General features: G+C 42.1%; 1 protein-coding gene across 1 annotated transcript in view; it reads left to right on the forward strand.

Annotated features, from left to right (window-relative positions):
* The window catches only part of BICC1 (BicC family RNA binding protein 1), a 123845-nt gene that overhangs the window by 32006 nt on the left and 78997 nt on the right, over positions 1 to 12842 (forward strand). The window contains exon 2 of the mRNA XM_070945116.1: positions 8316 to 8362. Within this exon, the coding sequence (XP_070801217.1) occupies positions 8316 to 8362 (47 nt within the window). The remainder of the gene's footprint in view (positions 1 to 8315; positions 8363 to 12842) is intronic.

Consider the following 12842-nt stretch of genomic DNA (forward strand, 5'->3'; position numbering starts at 1 on the left):
CCACCAAGCCACGCCACGTCCACCAAGCACACCCACAGAACCGGTAGTAAAACAATTTGAAACCCACCACTCATCCTAGGTATCGTCTCTAGTCATCCAGACAAGCGTAAATACATCTGAAGTGCTAGATTGTTCTTTTTTAACTGGAATAAAATTGTAGCTTTATTTCCATTCTACTTCTTTTTTTTCCTCTCTCCATCTGGTAGCATTCTATATTAAGAAGACCCAGCCTTGTTTTCATACATATTTAAAATCCCCCTGGTAAGCAAATTCTCCAAGAAAAGAGTTATGGATCCCAACTCTGGTTTGTGGCTTCTGAAAGCGTCTCTTCTGTTGCCATGAGGGTGAGCACGTAAGGAAGGAGAGTTTTGTCTACTTTGTTTGTGTTAGCAATTATACTGGCATAGAAGGTTTTTCCCAAAATGTCTTTCTTCAGGCTTTCAGTCCATCTTGAACGGTGGGGGAGAGGAGGAGACAGGCAGTGAAGGAGAGGGTTGATACATGGATGAAGACTGAACTTTTTACCCCCTTTTTTTGGAGAAGGCTGCATGTGTTCTTTAGACCACAAAGTGGCAGGAAACGGTGCTGTTAATTTTCAGCGGTGGCAGTTGGGAGAGGTTAGGGAGCATGGAAAGGAGGCCTCCAGGAACTCTGCATGAATCTAGAAAAGCCCGTTGCCCTGTTCACGGTTTAATTTATATTAGGCAGTTGCAGAAAGTCGTACATTATTCATGATAGTCCCGTATAACTAAAAAGCATTGAAACATAAATGTTTATTTTAGAGGTTGTGAGGAAGGTCTAGGCCAGAGGTCTTCAAACTTGGCAGCTTTAAGACTTGTGGACTTCAACTCCCAGAATTCTCCAGCCAGCTATGCTATGCCGGCTGGAGAATTCTGGGTATTGAAGTCCACAAGTCTTAAAGCTGCCAAGTTTGAAGACCTCTGGTCTAGGCAATTTGGCTTTTTTTTAATTGTACTAATTTGAATAATATATACTTGAGCATCATTTGGAAATTTTTTAAAAAGTCTGCTCAGTGGATACCATGTCCTGTCTACTCTACATTCCATGTAAGATACGGGAAGTCTAGAAGCCATGCCAAATCTCTCATAGTTCTCTTCCCTTTGGGACTGTCAACCCAGGAAACTTCTGCTGTCTTTGAGTGTGCTTGCAAAGACGTTGGTTCTTAACAATGAGATGATGCTTTGCATCTTTTATTTTGAGGAACTAAAGACTCCACCAACCCAAGAAGACATAGCTTTTTTTTTTTTAATTATCTTGAAATCTACATGCTTTCCTCTTCCGACAATTTTTATTTTGGGTTCCTGGAATCAAGATTCCTCCGATTAGAGGCACATGCCTATTACAGAGGGGTGGGGGGGAATGTTCTGCCTCTTTTGCAAGAATTCACAACTTGCTTTTAAAATGTCTCTGTCCAGACAGCTGCAAAAATAAACGATAACGATTTCTCTTGCTTTGATGTTGCATCAGCAATGACTTCAGTTCTCTGCTACCAAACACAGATTTTGATATGGTAAATGTTCCTTTGAAGAGTGACTCTTTGGTTTAGATAGGCTATGTTAATATGTTCTGCATGATCATTTAGATTTCAAATATATTTGGCCCCAATCTCTGAATCTTTAGCTTTTGTCCAGCATGGACACTCACATGATACCAAGGTCAAGTTTTAGACCAGCTAAAGAGAATCTGCAAAATGATGGGAGTCTCAGATGAAATGACAGAATTAAAATACAAAACCACAAATGGGAGTCTGCTGAATGAAGAGGAGTGTAGTCCTCTTAAACATTTACCTGCCTGCCTGGGTGGCAGCTCCTAGTTGACTTTGGCTGATCTTGAGAAGCTAAGCAGAGCTGGATCTGGTTAGTATTTGGAAGGGAGAATCCCAGGGGCTGCAAGCTATTCTGGAAAGTTTAAAAACAAGTAATGAAAGAAGGCAGTAGCAAATATTTCTACACTTTTGCCCGGAAAATAAGATGGCTCCTTCTGCGAAGCCCTAGGAGTTGAGCTCACCTTGAAGGAGATTTCAACATTGAATGATTTTTATTGTCTATTGATTTCTGAATGCTAGAAAGGGACAAAGATGAGTCCCAACAGAATGCAAAGCTACTGACTCATTTAGCTAGCATGAGCATTGTTGAAATATTTGGGGATAGATTTGATTACAGGTAGTCCTTGACTTAAGACCACAACTCAGCCCAAAATTTCTGTTGTAAAACGAGACATTTGTTGAGTTTTACCCCATTTTACGACCTTGCTTGCCATGATTGTTAAGTAAATCACTGCAGTTATTAAGTGTTGTGACCCGTCAGTGGCCTGTGCAGTTAGTAGCTGATTCCAACAGCGAGGAGGCTGGTGTGATGCTGCGTCAGCAGCCTATGCAGCTGGCGCTCGAGTCAGACAATGAGGAGGCTGGAGAAGATGTGATGCCAGAGGCGGGGATTCAGCCAGGGCCTTCAGAATCTTCAGAAGCTCCCATAAGTGAAGAGGAAGAAGAAGAGGAGCCTCTTCTTGATGCACAGGTGCACAGAGCTGCCAAAAAGCAGGAGTGGCTTCTCAGGAGGAGGTCTCCTCGAGGGTAGGGCTTAGGGCTAATTGGCAACTCCCCTAGCCTATTTAAGGAAGGACGACAACTGATGCAATTTGCAGGAAACAACTTCGTTCATATTCCTCCACGTCTTGATTCCAGAAACGTTTGATTCAGCTCTTGTTTATCTCTTGTCAGTTTTCCTGCAAATTGCTTATTCTTTGGATTCTTGTCGGCTGTTAATGAAGTTAAATTAATAGCCCTTGTTCAGAAAAGACTGATTTAAACTATACTTGTGTTTGAACAACTACTAAGAAAGCTCATTAGTAGTCCTTAATTAGTAAACGAAGGTTTGTACGGACTTTGTGTGTGCTGCGTGCTTTGGGGTCCATAGCTGGGGCAGAACATTAAGTTACTAATATGGTTGCTAATTGTATCTGGCTTCCCCATTGACTTTGCTTGTTGGAAAGTCACAAAAAGGGATCACATGACCCCAGGAAACTTCAACTATCAAAAATATGAGTCAGCAAGCACCTTAATTTTCGTCACATGATCATGGGGGGTCATGTGATCATGAGGTCAAGGGTCATAAGTGTGAAAAACAGTCATAAGACATATTTTTCAGTGCTGTTGTAACTTCAAACGGTCACTAAATGAATTTCTGCCTTGACACAAAAGTTTCCATAGCTTTTCTTGGAAATGTTCCAGAGGCTACTGCCTTAAACTTTAATTACAATAACACTTATTTAGAATTTTAAGAATAATTTGTTTAAATTCAATCTCAAGGATGTTCAGTAGTGCTTTGTTCATGTTTATAGTGGACAAATTCTCGAAGTTCATGGATACCATAATCATTAACACCTGTTTCAACTTTGTGCTGTTAGTTTTGGACGGAACATTTTCAGCCCTGTATTGGCTACAAATGAGAAAAATATGAAATGCAATCCGACATGAGAACCCACAAGAGTGAAGCTGAAATGCAAATTGCTTGAAATATATATTTGAGGGGAAATAGATACAGTTTTGAACGCACCTGTAATTTATATAGAATGGAGTACTTTTCTTTTTTATATACAGTAAATGGTCTGATAATCTTTATAAATATTGTAATGGAAAAAGGTTCAGTCTATTAAATTTCAGAAGTTAACTGGAGCTTGTATATTTTCATAACGTGAGAAAAAAGCCCATTAGTTAGGTCAGATTTTGCTAACTTGTGAATTCTTTGGGGAGGTTCTGTTCATTACACAGAAATCTTCTCTTCTCATGCAAGCAAACCAGAGCTTTGTACCAGTCAGTCTGGTGAAGCAAGAAAGATCCCTCAGATCTGGAGCACCCTAGGTTTCCCAAAAACTGTTTTCTAATGAGGGGAACCTTCAAGAGAATTCATTCATGGCATCCTGGCTGAGGGCTACACCCAAAACCTAACTAAAAACACCAGGTTTGATGTCATTCTTTTGGAAGATGCTCTAGAGCAGGGGTCTCCAACCTTGGCAACTTTAAGACTTGTGGACTTCAACTCCCAGCTTTGCTGGCTGAGGAACTCTGGGAGTTGAAGTCCACAAGTCTTAAAGTTGCCAAGGTTGGAGACCCCTGCTCTAGACAACAAGGAGAACCGACAAAGAGATACTTTCCAGTTTGGTCCTTGGTGAGGATCCATCAGTCAGAGTCAGATATATTTGGCTGAAATACATCTATGTTGTCATCTTCCTTCCTTCTTACCCAGATTTAAAGACCTTCTCTATCAGGACCAGAACAAGTACCAAATGGCTTGGGGCCCCAATGGGAGAGTCTCACACTGGTTGATTAATTAAGAGCCAATCCCCACCTCCCCACCACTATTTTGTAACTATGATTTTTCTTTGATTGTCCTTCCATTTCATTGTGTTAGGAATATTTATCTTTGATTATTTTAATATTTTTATGCTGTAAACCACCCAGAGATACTTCAAAATGTGATGGGAGGGCAAGTAATTTTAATGAATAAAATAAATAATAATAATTAGTGAAACACTTTTCCTCCATCCTCTGCCAATCCAATTCTGACTGTTTTTATGAGCCAAGATGGCTAAAGTTGAGGGATGTTTTGGTTAAAAATGGCTGCAGGCGAATAATAATCCCACCATATGATCTTCTGTTTATACAATCAACAACCTTTATTCCTCTTTCTCTTTTTAATTTTCTTTTTAAATTGGGAAACCTAACAGCTCCATAGTATTTTGAAGGTTTTTCACACAGAATAACAGAGTTGGAAAGGACCTTGGAGGACCTCTAGTCCAACCATCTGCTCAAGCAGGAGACCTTGTACCATTTCAGACAAATGGGTGCAAGTCTCTTCTTAAAAACTTCCAGTGATGGAGTACCCACAACTTCTGGAGGCAAGTCGTTCCACTGATTAATTGTTCTGTCAGGAAATTTCTCCTTAGTTCTAGGTTGTTTTTCTTCTTGATTAGTTTCCATCCATTGCTTCTTGTCCTGCCCTCAGGTGCTTTGGAAAATAAATTGATTCCCCCCCCCCCCTTCTTTGCTAAGACTGTTATCATGTCACCGCTAATGATTTGAATTTTGATCCCAACTTGCTAGCTGAGACTTTAGTTGATCATTTGGCTCTCTAAATGTGGTCAGCTCAACTATCCTTAGATAAATGAACAATGAGTTGCAAGTTAATAGGTACTGAATGTTGGGCATTTTGGTGTCAATCCCCTATATCCAGGGGTGGGCTGCTGGGGGTTCGCAGGGGTTCGGGAGAACCTCTAGCTAGGATTCTGTGCAGTTTGGGGAACCCCCAAATCCCACTCCTGGCTGGCCCCTCCCACCCCACCTCTCCCCTCCCAGGAGTCCCCATGCGGCCCGTTTTGGATGCAGGTAAGTGCAGGGTGCGTACAGATGCTCGGAGAGGGGGAAAAATGGGCCTACTGGAAGTTCGAGAGGGCCTCCAGAGCCTGGGGAGGCCATTTTCGCCCTCCCAGAGGCTCAAGGAAAGCCTCCGGAGCCCAGGGAGGGCAAAAACTCCCCGCCCCCCGCCGTGGCACAGGAGGCCGGCTAGGTCACACCCACCATGGCCACGCCCACCCAGCAACCGGGCAGAGAACCTCTTGCTAAAATTTTTGAAGCCCACCCCTGCCTATATCTATGTTGTTGTGCTTATTAATTCCATGCTGGTTTCCTTCTAAAGAAATTAGGTTTCCAATTATCTTTTTGTGGAATCCAGGAGTGTATTTTGGAAGACAAGGATACCTTTTGAGGTTCGAGAATGCCCAGTTTCTCCAGCCCTACAAGACTCAATATCACTGCCCAGAAACCCCCAGTATTTATCCAGCACTCTTCTGGTTTGCTAACTTCTCCCCTGTTGGGGTTTAAAAACTGAAATTGCTGTTTACTTATGAGAAGGTTTTTTTTTTTTTTAATTTTGGTTTTTCAGTTTTAAGATGTGCAGTACAGTCCCTCTCCCAGTTTTGTGGCTCTTTTGCAAAACAGTTGCGCTCTCTTTGTGTGGGTGTCTCAGTTGTGTGTTTGTGCGTACACACACAGATTCACAGAATGGTTACTTTGAGAGATATAACAAGAGACAAAAATTTGCCCCCCACCCCATTCTATGCTTTTCCTATCCTTTCTACCTCTTAGTAACTCTTCTCCTGGCCAGTTGATTTCCCTGCTTTTCTGAGCAAACAGAAAAATAACTTTACCTGCCCCCAAACCCCCACTGCGCTGCAGTCATCCATTTCTCCCAGAGACATTATGGGGCTTGGAGGTGTTCTTGGGAAGAAGGATGGTCAGGCCAGGGAGGTAGACAATGTGCTATGCAACAGACCACTACCACTTTGTTTTCTTTTAAAAAATACAGTTGATTTTAGATGGCCAAAGACAGTGGGGCAAGGAGACCTCTTGGTCCTGTGGGAATGTCCAAGGCCACCATGCTACCTCAAAACAGCATTTTTATTTTTTTTCTTTCCATCTGGCAAAAACTGATTTTCCCACACGGAAAGAAATTAGGGCCTCCTAACCTCTTATTAGCTTAAGTACCAGGGACTGAAAATCACAACAATGACTTTTTACAGTGCGTTGTGTTTAGTTTTAATTTCATTTTCAAGCCGAGGTGATGGAGGGCTGCCTTTTGGAAATGTTCTCTCTGTGGAAGAATAATGTTATGCAAGCGATCTGTAACTGGATACTCCTGAATATGCAGACAGAGTTGGTTTATTCTCAGAAGGAAGTTCAAAGACCTCAGTGGAGAAAGTCAAAGAATAACATTAGATCGTATCAGGTCTCTAAGTGAGGTTCCAGAGAACGAATCAGAACTTTCTCTCGGGTCCAAGATGGTTCTCGGCTCAAGGATACTGAACAAAAAGTACATGGCTGGGAAAAAAAGAGACTTTGATGTCTTAGAGAGTGTTTTTATGCTGTTGGGAAGGGGGGAAAAAAGAGAAAATTGGATGTCACAGCATGCAACTAAGCACTTAAAAGTTGTTCTTTGGATTCATTGTGAAGCTGGAAAGGTTAAAAACAGTGGAAGAAATGCGAGCCGAACCAAACAGCTGGTTTTAAAATGGCTGGTTTTAGTGAAATAGAGAAGGCAAGGATCATCTGATAGGAATGGATGGATGGTTTGGTTGTACTCAAAACCACTGGGTGCCATCTTGTGGCCTCTGTGGGTCAGCCCTCCTCTGTGGAAGCAGTCAACTTCTGGATGGCTCTTCCTTGACCCTGAGATACCCGGGGTAGTAGCTTCTAACGGAATATCTTTTCTGCCTCTGGAAGAAATAAAAAGGTTTCTGTTTATAGTTTTCTCTTATTACCATCTAGGACAGGGGTCTCCAACCTTGGCAACTTTAAGCCTGGCGGACGTCCGCCAGGCTTAAAGTTGCCAAGGTTGGAGATCCCTGATCTAGGATGTATGTATTGTTTTTACAATATGGCTTACAATGTATTTTATACTTGTAAACAGCTTTGGGATCCTTTCCACTGGAAGTAGTATGAACATGTATGGATCACCTCCAAAATCTGAAAAATGGACAGTGAAAGAAATCTAATGATCCAGTGCTTCTTCTTCTTCTTCTTGTGCCATAGCCGTCATCGGACGTTGGTGATCATGTTGGCAATCCTATTTTTGTCAACAGCTGCATGAAAAAGTGTTGCTGAGTTTTGTCCAAACCGATCCCTTAGGTTTTGAAGCCATGATGTTCGTCTTCTGCCTGGACCTCATTTGCCTTCAATCTTTCCCTGGAGGATTAAATTGAAGGATGCCATATTTTTCTGGGTGTCACATCACATGTCCAAAATATTCTAACTTTCGCTTTTTAATGGCTTTGATTATTTCCCAGTGTTGATCCAATGAAATCCAGTGAAATTGACATCCATTGAAATGGAGAGCTGGCCGCTCTTTATTCCATTTCATCTCCTCAGAAAATGACAGGTTGTTCTTATTTGGGGTTCTCTAAATTTGAATTATTGTCAAAATTGACCAAGGTCTTCTAGGTTTGTTTGTTTTTTTAATTTGATTTATATGCCGCCCTTCTCCGGAGACTCAGGGCGGCTTACAAAGCGTTAAGCAGATTCTAGTCATTTACATGAAAAAAGTTTCATACTAGGCTATTTCACAAACTTTTAATATTCAGTTCAATAGTGCATTTCAGCGTCAACATTATTTTCATTGGCAGAACAGTCTGCTTTGGGAAGCTCCCCACAGAGATATCCACGATTGTCCTAGATTGGTTAGTAAACAAGGACAAAGATGTTGCGGTAGATCTGATTAATTGTGTGCCATTTTTATTTTCAGCTGCTGCTGAAGGAAAGGGGAAAAGTGGAGAAGACTTTTTTCAGAAGGTAAGAGCCATTGCATTCATGGATATGCCTGCAGCAACTAACAGAAATGCTTTTTGGATTGAGTCCTGAACACAATGGACAGGTTCTTGTTTTTGTTAAGTCCTCGGAGAACCTAGAGTAGATAGGACATATGCATGACCAACTCTTCCCATTGAGCAATAATACAAAGCCATTGGATGGGTTATGTCTGATCTAAGATCCATGAGCCCAGCCTTCCCCTACCTTTGCATCGAGGACATCTTCATCTTCTCTGGGCTAACTAACTAAGTTTAGGACTGGGAAATGTATGTTTAGCTCCACAATATGGATCCAGATTCTAGACCCAGCCCCCAATATTCTAGGTCACTCCATGATGGCCAATAACGACTTTGGAATGTTCTTCTGTTTATAAAAATAATATTATGTTTCCATTATGGTTAGCTTGGTTCCTAATATATAGGAATGTGGTCCTTGTGGTTTAGGTTGGTTTTACTTTCTTTTGTGGATGCTTCTGAATTAAGGGTTGGGGGGTGGGGTGGGGTGGAAGGGTTTTGGGAAAAAATCCCTAAAATAATTGGCTTCTGCTTGAATTGAAGACATTCAGGGTTGGAGACAAAGGTTCTTGCTTTTCCTGTTCCTTCTCTGCTCTGCTATTTAAGGATGGAAGGAAAAGTAATTGTAGAGATGCAGGACTTGTGGTTGGTTGACACAGTTAGGCTGAGGCATTTGTCATCTTTGTGTGAATTGTTAAATTTGCAGAAGTTTGCATTTTTGGTAGCCTGTAAAGTATTGTGGCTGAAAGAGAAACTTTCAGAAAAGCTCTTTGGAGTAGAAGCTCGTGGCTTACTCATTTCTTTCTTTCTGTTGTTTTCTTCAATCTCTTAAAACTTTTCCTTGTGTAAAATAAAAAGACATGATTTCTGGGATAAAGGGAAAAAAATCTCCAAAACCCACTCTGTTCTGAAATGGAATGCAATAGTAGGAATGATGATACTGTGGCTTTGAGTAAGTGTCACCTCAACTTAACTCAACCATTTTTCTAAGTGGTAAATTTTCTCACAAGGGTCACATGCTTGGCTGGAAACGGGTGTCGAAATGGTGAGGGGGTGGGAGTTTGGGAATATTGTGCAATAAGAAACTAAAATGGCTACATCTTGTTTGGAAGATAGGATGACAAGAAGCTTAGAAATTTCATATATTTGCAGAAGTTGCTAAGGAGGGCTGGGTGAATCAGCCAAGATCTTATTCGAAAGTATGATTAAATTTGAATTGTCAGTTAATTAGGAATTGGGAAAACAAACCCCTTGAGTCAGCAATTTAATTCTTCGATTCAATCTGGATGCAGAGTTAGATAAACTCTTGCGTGAAGAGCAGGTGGCAGATGTGACCGGGAAGGCCTTTACACAAATCCATTTTGTGCAACAATCACTCCCATTCCTAGATTGTGCCTTGATCACCTTCTCCTTGGACTGTCTCAATGTGCTCTACCTGGGGTTGCGCTTGAAGACCTTTCAGAAGATGCAAATGTTTCAGAATGAAGTGGTACAAATAGTTACCAAATAAAAAAGTTGGACGGGACCTTGGAGATCTTCTAGTCCAACCCCCTGCTCAAGCAGGAAACCCTATATCAGTGATGGTTAACCTTTTGGGTGCCGCGTGCCCAAAACATGCAAGTGTGCATGCGGGAATGCACACAAATGTGTCTGGAACCCCCAAAATGCAATGCGAGCACCGCTGTACATGCGTGCGCATCCCACGCATATGCACCCACTCAGCACGCCCTCCCCCCCCCACGCCTCCTTTTGGCTTCCAGGTTAGTGCAGGAGGCTTTTCAGTCCCAAAGCAGGGCGCGGAGGGGACCCCCAAAATGCAATGCGAGCTCTCCCTCACATGTGCCCACCCCCTATGCATGTGTGCGAGCGCCCCCGCATGTGCCCCGCCCTCCGCGTATGTGGCAGAGACCCAAAGACCAGCTGGCTGGCGGGAGACATGCATACATGCATGGTAGAGCTGGGCTGGGGCAAAGGCTGGCGTGCGAGGTGACATGGCTATGCGTGCCACTTTGGGCATGCGTGCCATAGGTTCGCCATCACGGCTCTATACCATATCAAACAAATCCAACACTTTCAGTGTTGGAGCATTCACAACTTCTGTAGGCAAGTTGTTCTAATTGTTCTAACTATCAGGAAATTTCTCCTTAGTTCTAGGTTGCTTCTCTCCTTGATCAGTTTCCATCTGTTGGTTCTTATCTTGCCTTGCTTTGGAGAATAGCTTGACTCCCTCTTTTTTGGGGCAGCCCCTCAAATATTGGAACACTGCTGTGATATCACCTCTAGTCCTTCTCTTCATTAAAAGTTATGCACTCAAGTAGCACAACTATTGTGAGTCTTACTAGCTCCTAATAGGTTTCCAGTACCAATTCAAGATACTAATTACCACTTAAAAAACCCTTCCTGACCTAGATAGGGTTGGATGATTTTCAAAACTCTGATCGTTTCAACCTATCCCAAAGATTGAACAAGAAGGAGATTCCCTCTAGTGTCATCTTGTGGGACCCAGGCGTTGTGCTTTTTTTGTTGTGGCAGTTGTCTTATGGAACACCATACGTCCTGAAATGGGATCATCTTGAAAACTGTGTTCTTCCCTGGGCATTGGACCAGGGTGCTGGATGATCCCATCAGTAATGGGTTTGAGTCTTAATGGCTTCTCTTATTGTATTGAATTGTCATTGTCTATATCTCAGGAAGATAAATCTATCTCAGCATCTACTTCTGTTCTACTATCGCATCACCATTGAGAGTGTCCTGACATACGGCATTCTTGCATGGTATGGGAGCAGCTCTGTAACGGACAAAAAAGCTCTACAGAAAATCATTAAAACTGCCCAGAATATCATCGGACTCCAGCTACCAGCCCTGGATAACATCTTCGAATCTCGCTGTTTGAGAAAGTTGCATAAAATTTTCAAAGACTTTTCCCATCCTGCTTACAATCTTTTTGGACTGTTGCCTTCTGGCAGAAGATACAGAACAATTAAAACTTGGACCACACATTTTCTGAATAGTTTTTATCCCAGAGCTATAATTGCACTCAACAATGAACTAAAGGGCCACCATCAGTGAGCTGTTGGACAGTATTACTTGGTCTGAGGTGTGGATGTTTGGGTGGTTTAGGGGTGGGGAATTGTGGTGGGTGGGAGTGTGTTTGGGAATTGTTACGTGTGTTGGACTTGGTCTTTGGGTGTTAAGTGAATTTCGTTGTATGGGTATACTGTGTATACACATACAATGACAATAAAGTTATTATTATTTTCTGTTTTTCAATCCTATATAAGTCACCCGTAATCTAAATTTTCATAGTCTGCTTGCCTGATTAAATAAATTCACAAGCATCTGATATGATTTAATCACTGGATCATTTTCAGTTGAAGTATGATTTCCTAATTACTGGCTGTCCCTTTTTTTTAAAAAAAAATGCCAGGGACAGATGGTTCTCTAACAGTTTAATCATAGCTTACCCTAAAACATGATGCTACTGTAGATTCTTTTTTTTTTTTTTTGAAAGAGGCAGTAACATTAACTTGCAGATTTCTAACAAAAAGGCTGTGTGTGTGAGAGAGAGAGAGATTGTCAGCTTGTGGGAAGATGGGATGGGTAAAGACCCCGTTAATTTGCTGTTGACTCCTAGTGAGCTCTTGAACCCTTGGACTTTTCTTGGCAGTGGCAGATAACTAGCATGCCATTGTCTTCTTCCAGTAATATTTTTTGAGATTTGTAGTCTAGTAGTCTATTGCCCTGGGTTCCCATCTAAGAACCGACCATGCCAGACCCTACTTAGCTTCTAAATCAGAGGTCTTCAAATTTGGCAGCTTTAAGACTTGTGGACTTCAACTCCTGGCTGAAGAATTCTGGAAGTTGAAGTCCACAAGTCTTAAAGCTGCCAAGTTTGGGGACCCCTGTTCTAAATCCAGACACAAAGTGTTACCAGCTCTTGATAGCACCAGCAGATGTAAGTGCTGAGTGTTGGTCAGCCTGAAACAACCAGGCTGCCTTGCCTGTGTTCCATCAATTGACCAACCTGCTATTATTGTTTCTATCTGTCATCTATCAAGCATGAAAGCAGCAAAACAAAAAAAAAATCTATCATAAATCTCGGCTTTTGTGTTCTTTTCTCCTCTTCTCTCCCTCTTTAAAATGAGATTTTGCCATCTGTAGAACCCATCATAGTTCCCGGTTGTGTCCTGAAAAGCTCTTGGCTGCCGGAGGTGATCTGTAGCTCCAGCAAGAACGTCAGAAAATCAAGGTGCTTGTTCTGTCCCCGTCTCACACACGCACCCCCACAGACAGGCAACAGTTAAAGAACTCAGCCGACAACAGTTTATCTGGTATCAGAATTGGCAGCAACCCAGTGGCTGGCTTCCAGATATTCTTTACTCACGAGGGGGGGAGTTTCTCCCTTCGTCCGGGAACAAAGCCAATACACAATAATCAACAAAGTCCAG

Source organism: Pituophis catenifer, unplaced genomic scaffold, assembly GCF_029215685.1.
Source record: "Pituophis catenifer annectens isolate HBS135680 unplaced genomic scaffold, rPitCat1.0.hap2 SCAF_6, whole genome shotgun sequence".
NCBI lineage: Eukaryota > Metazoa > Chordata > Lepidosauria > Squamata > Colubridae > Pituophis > Pituophis catenifer.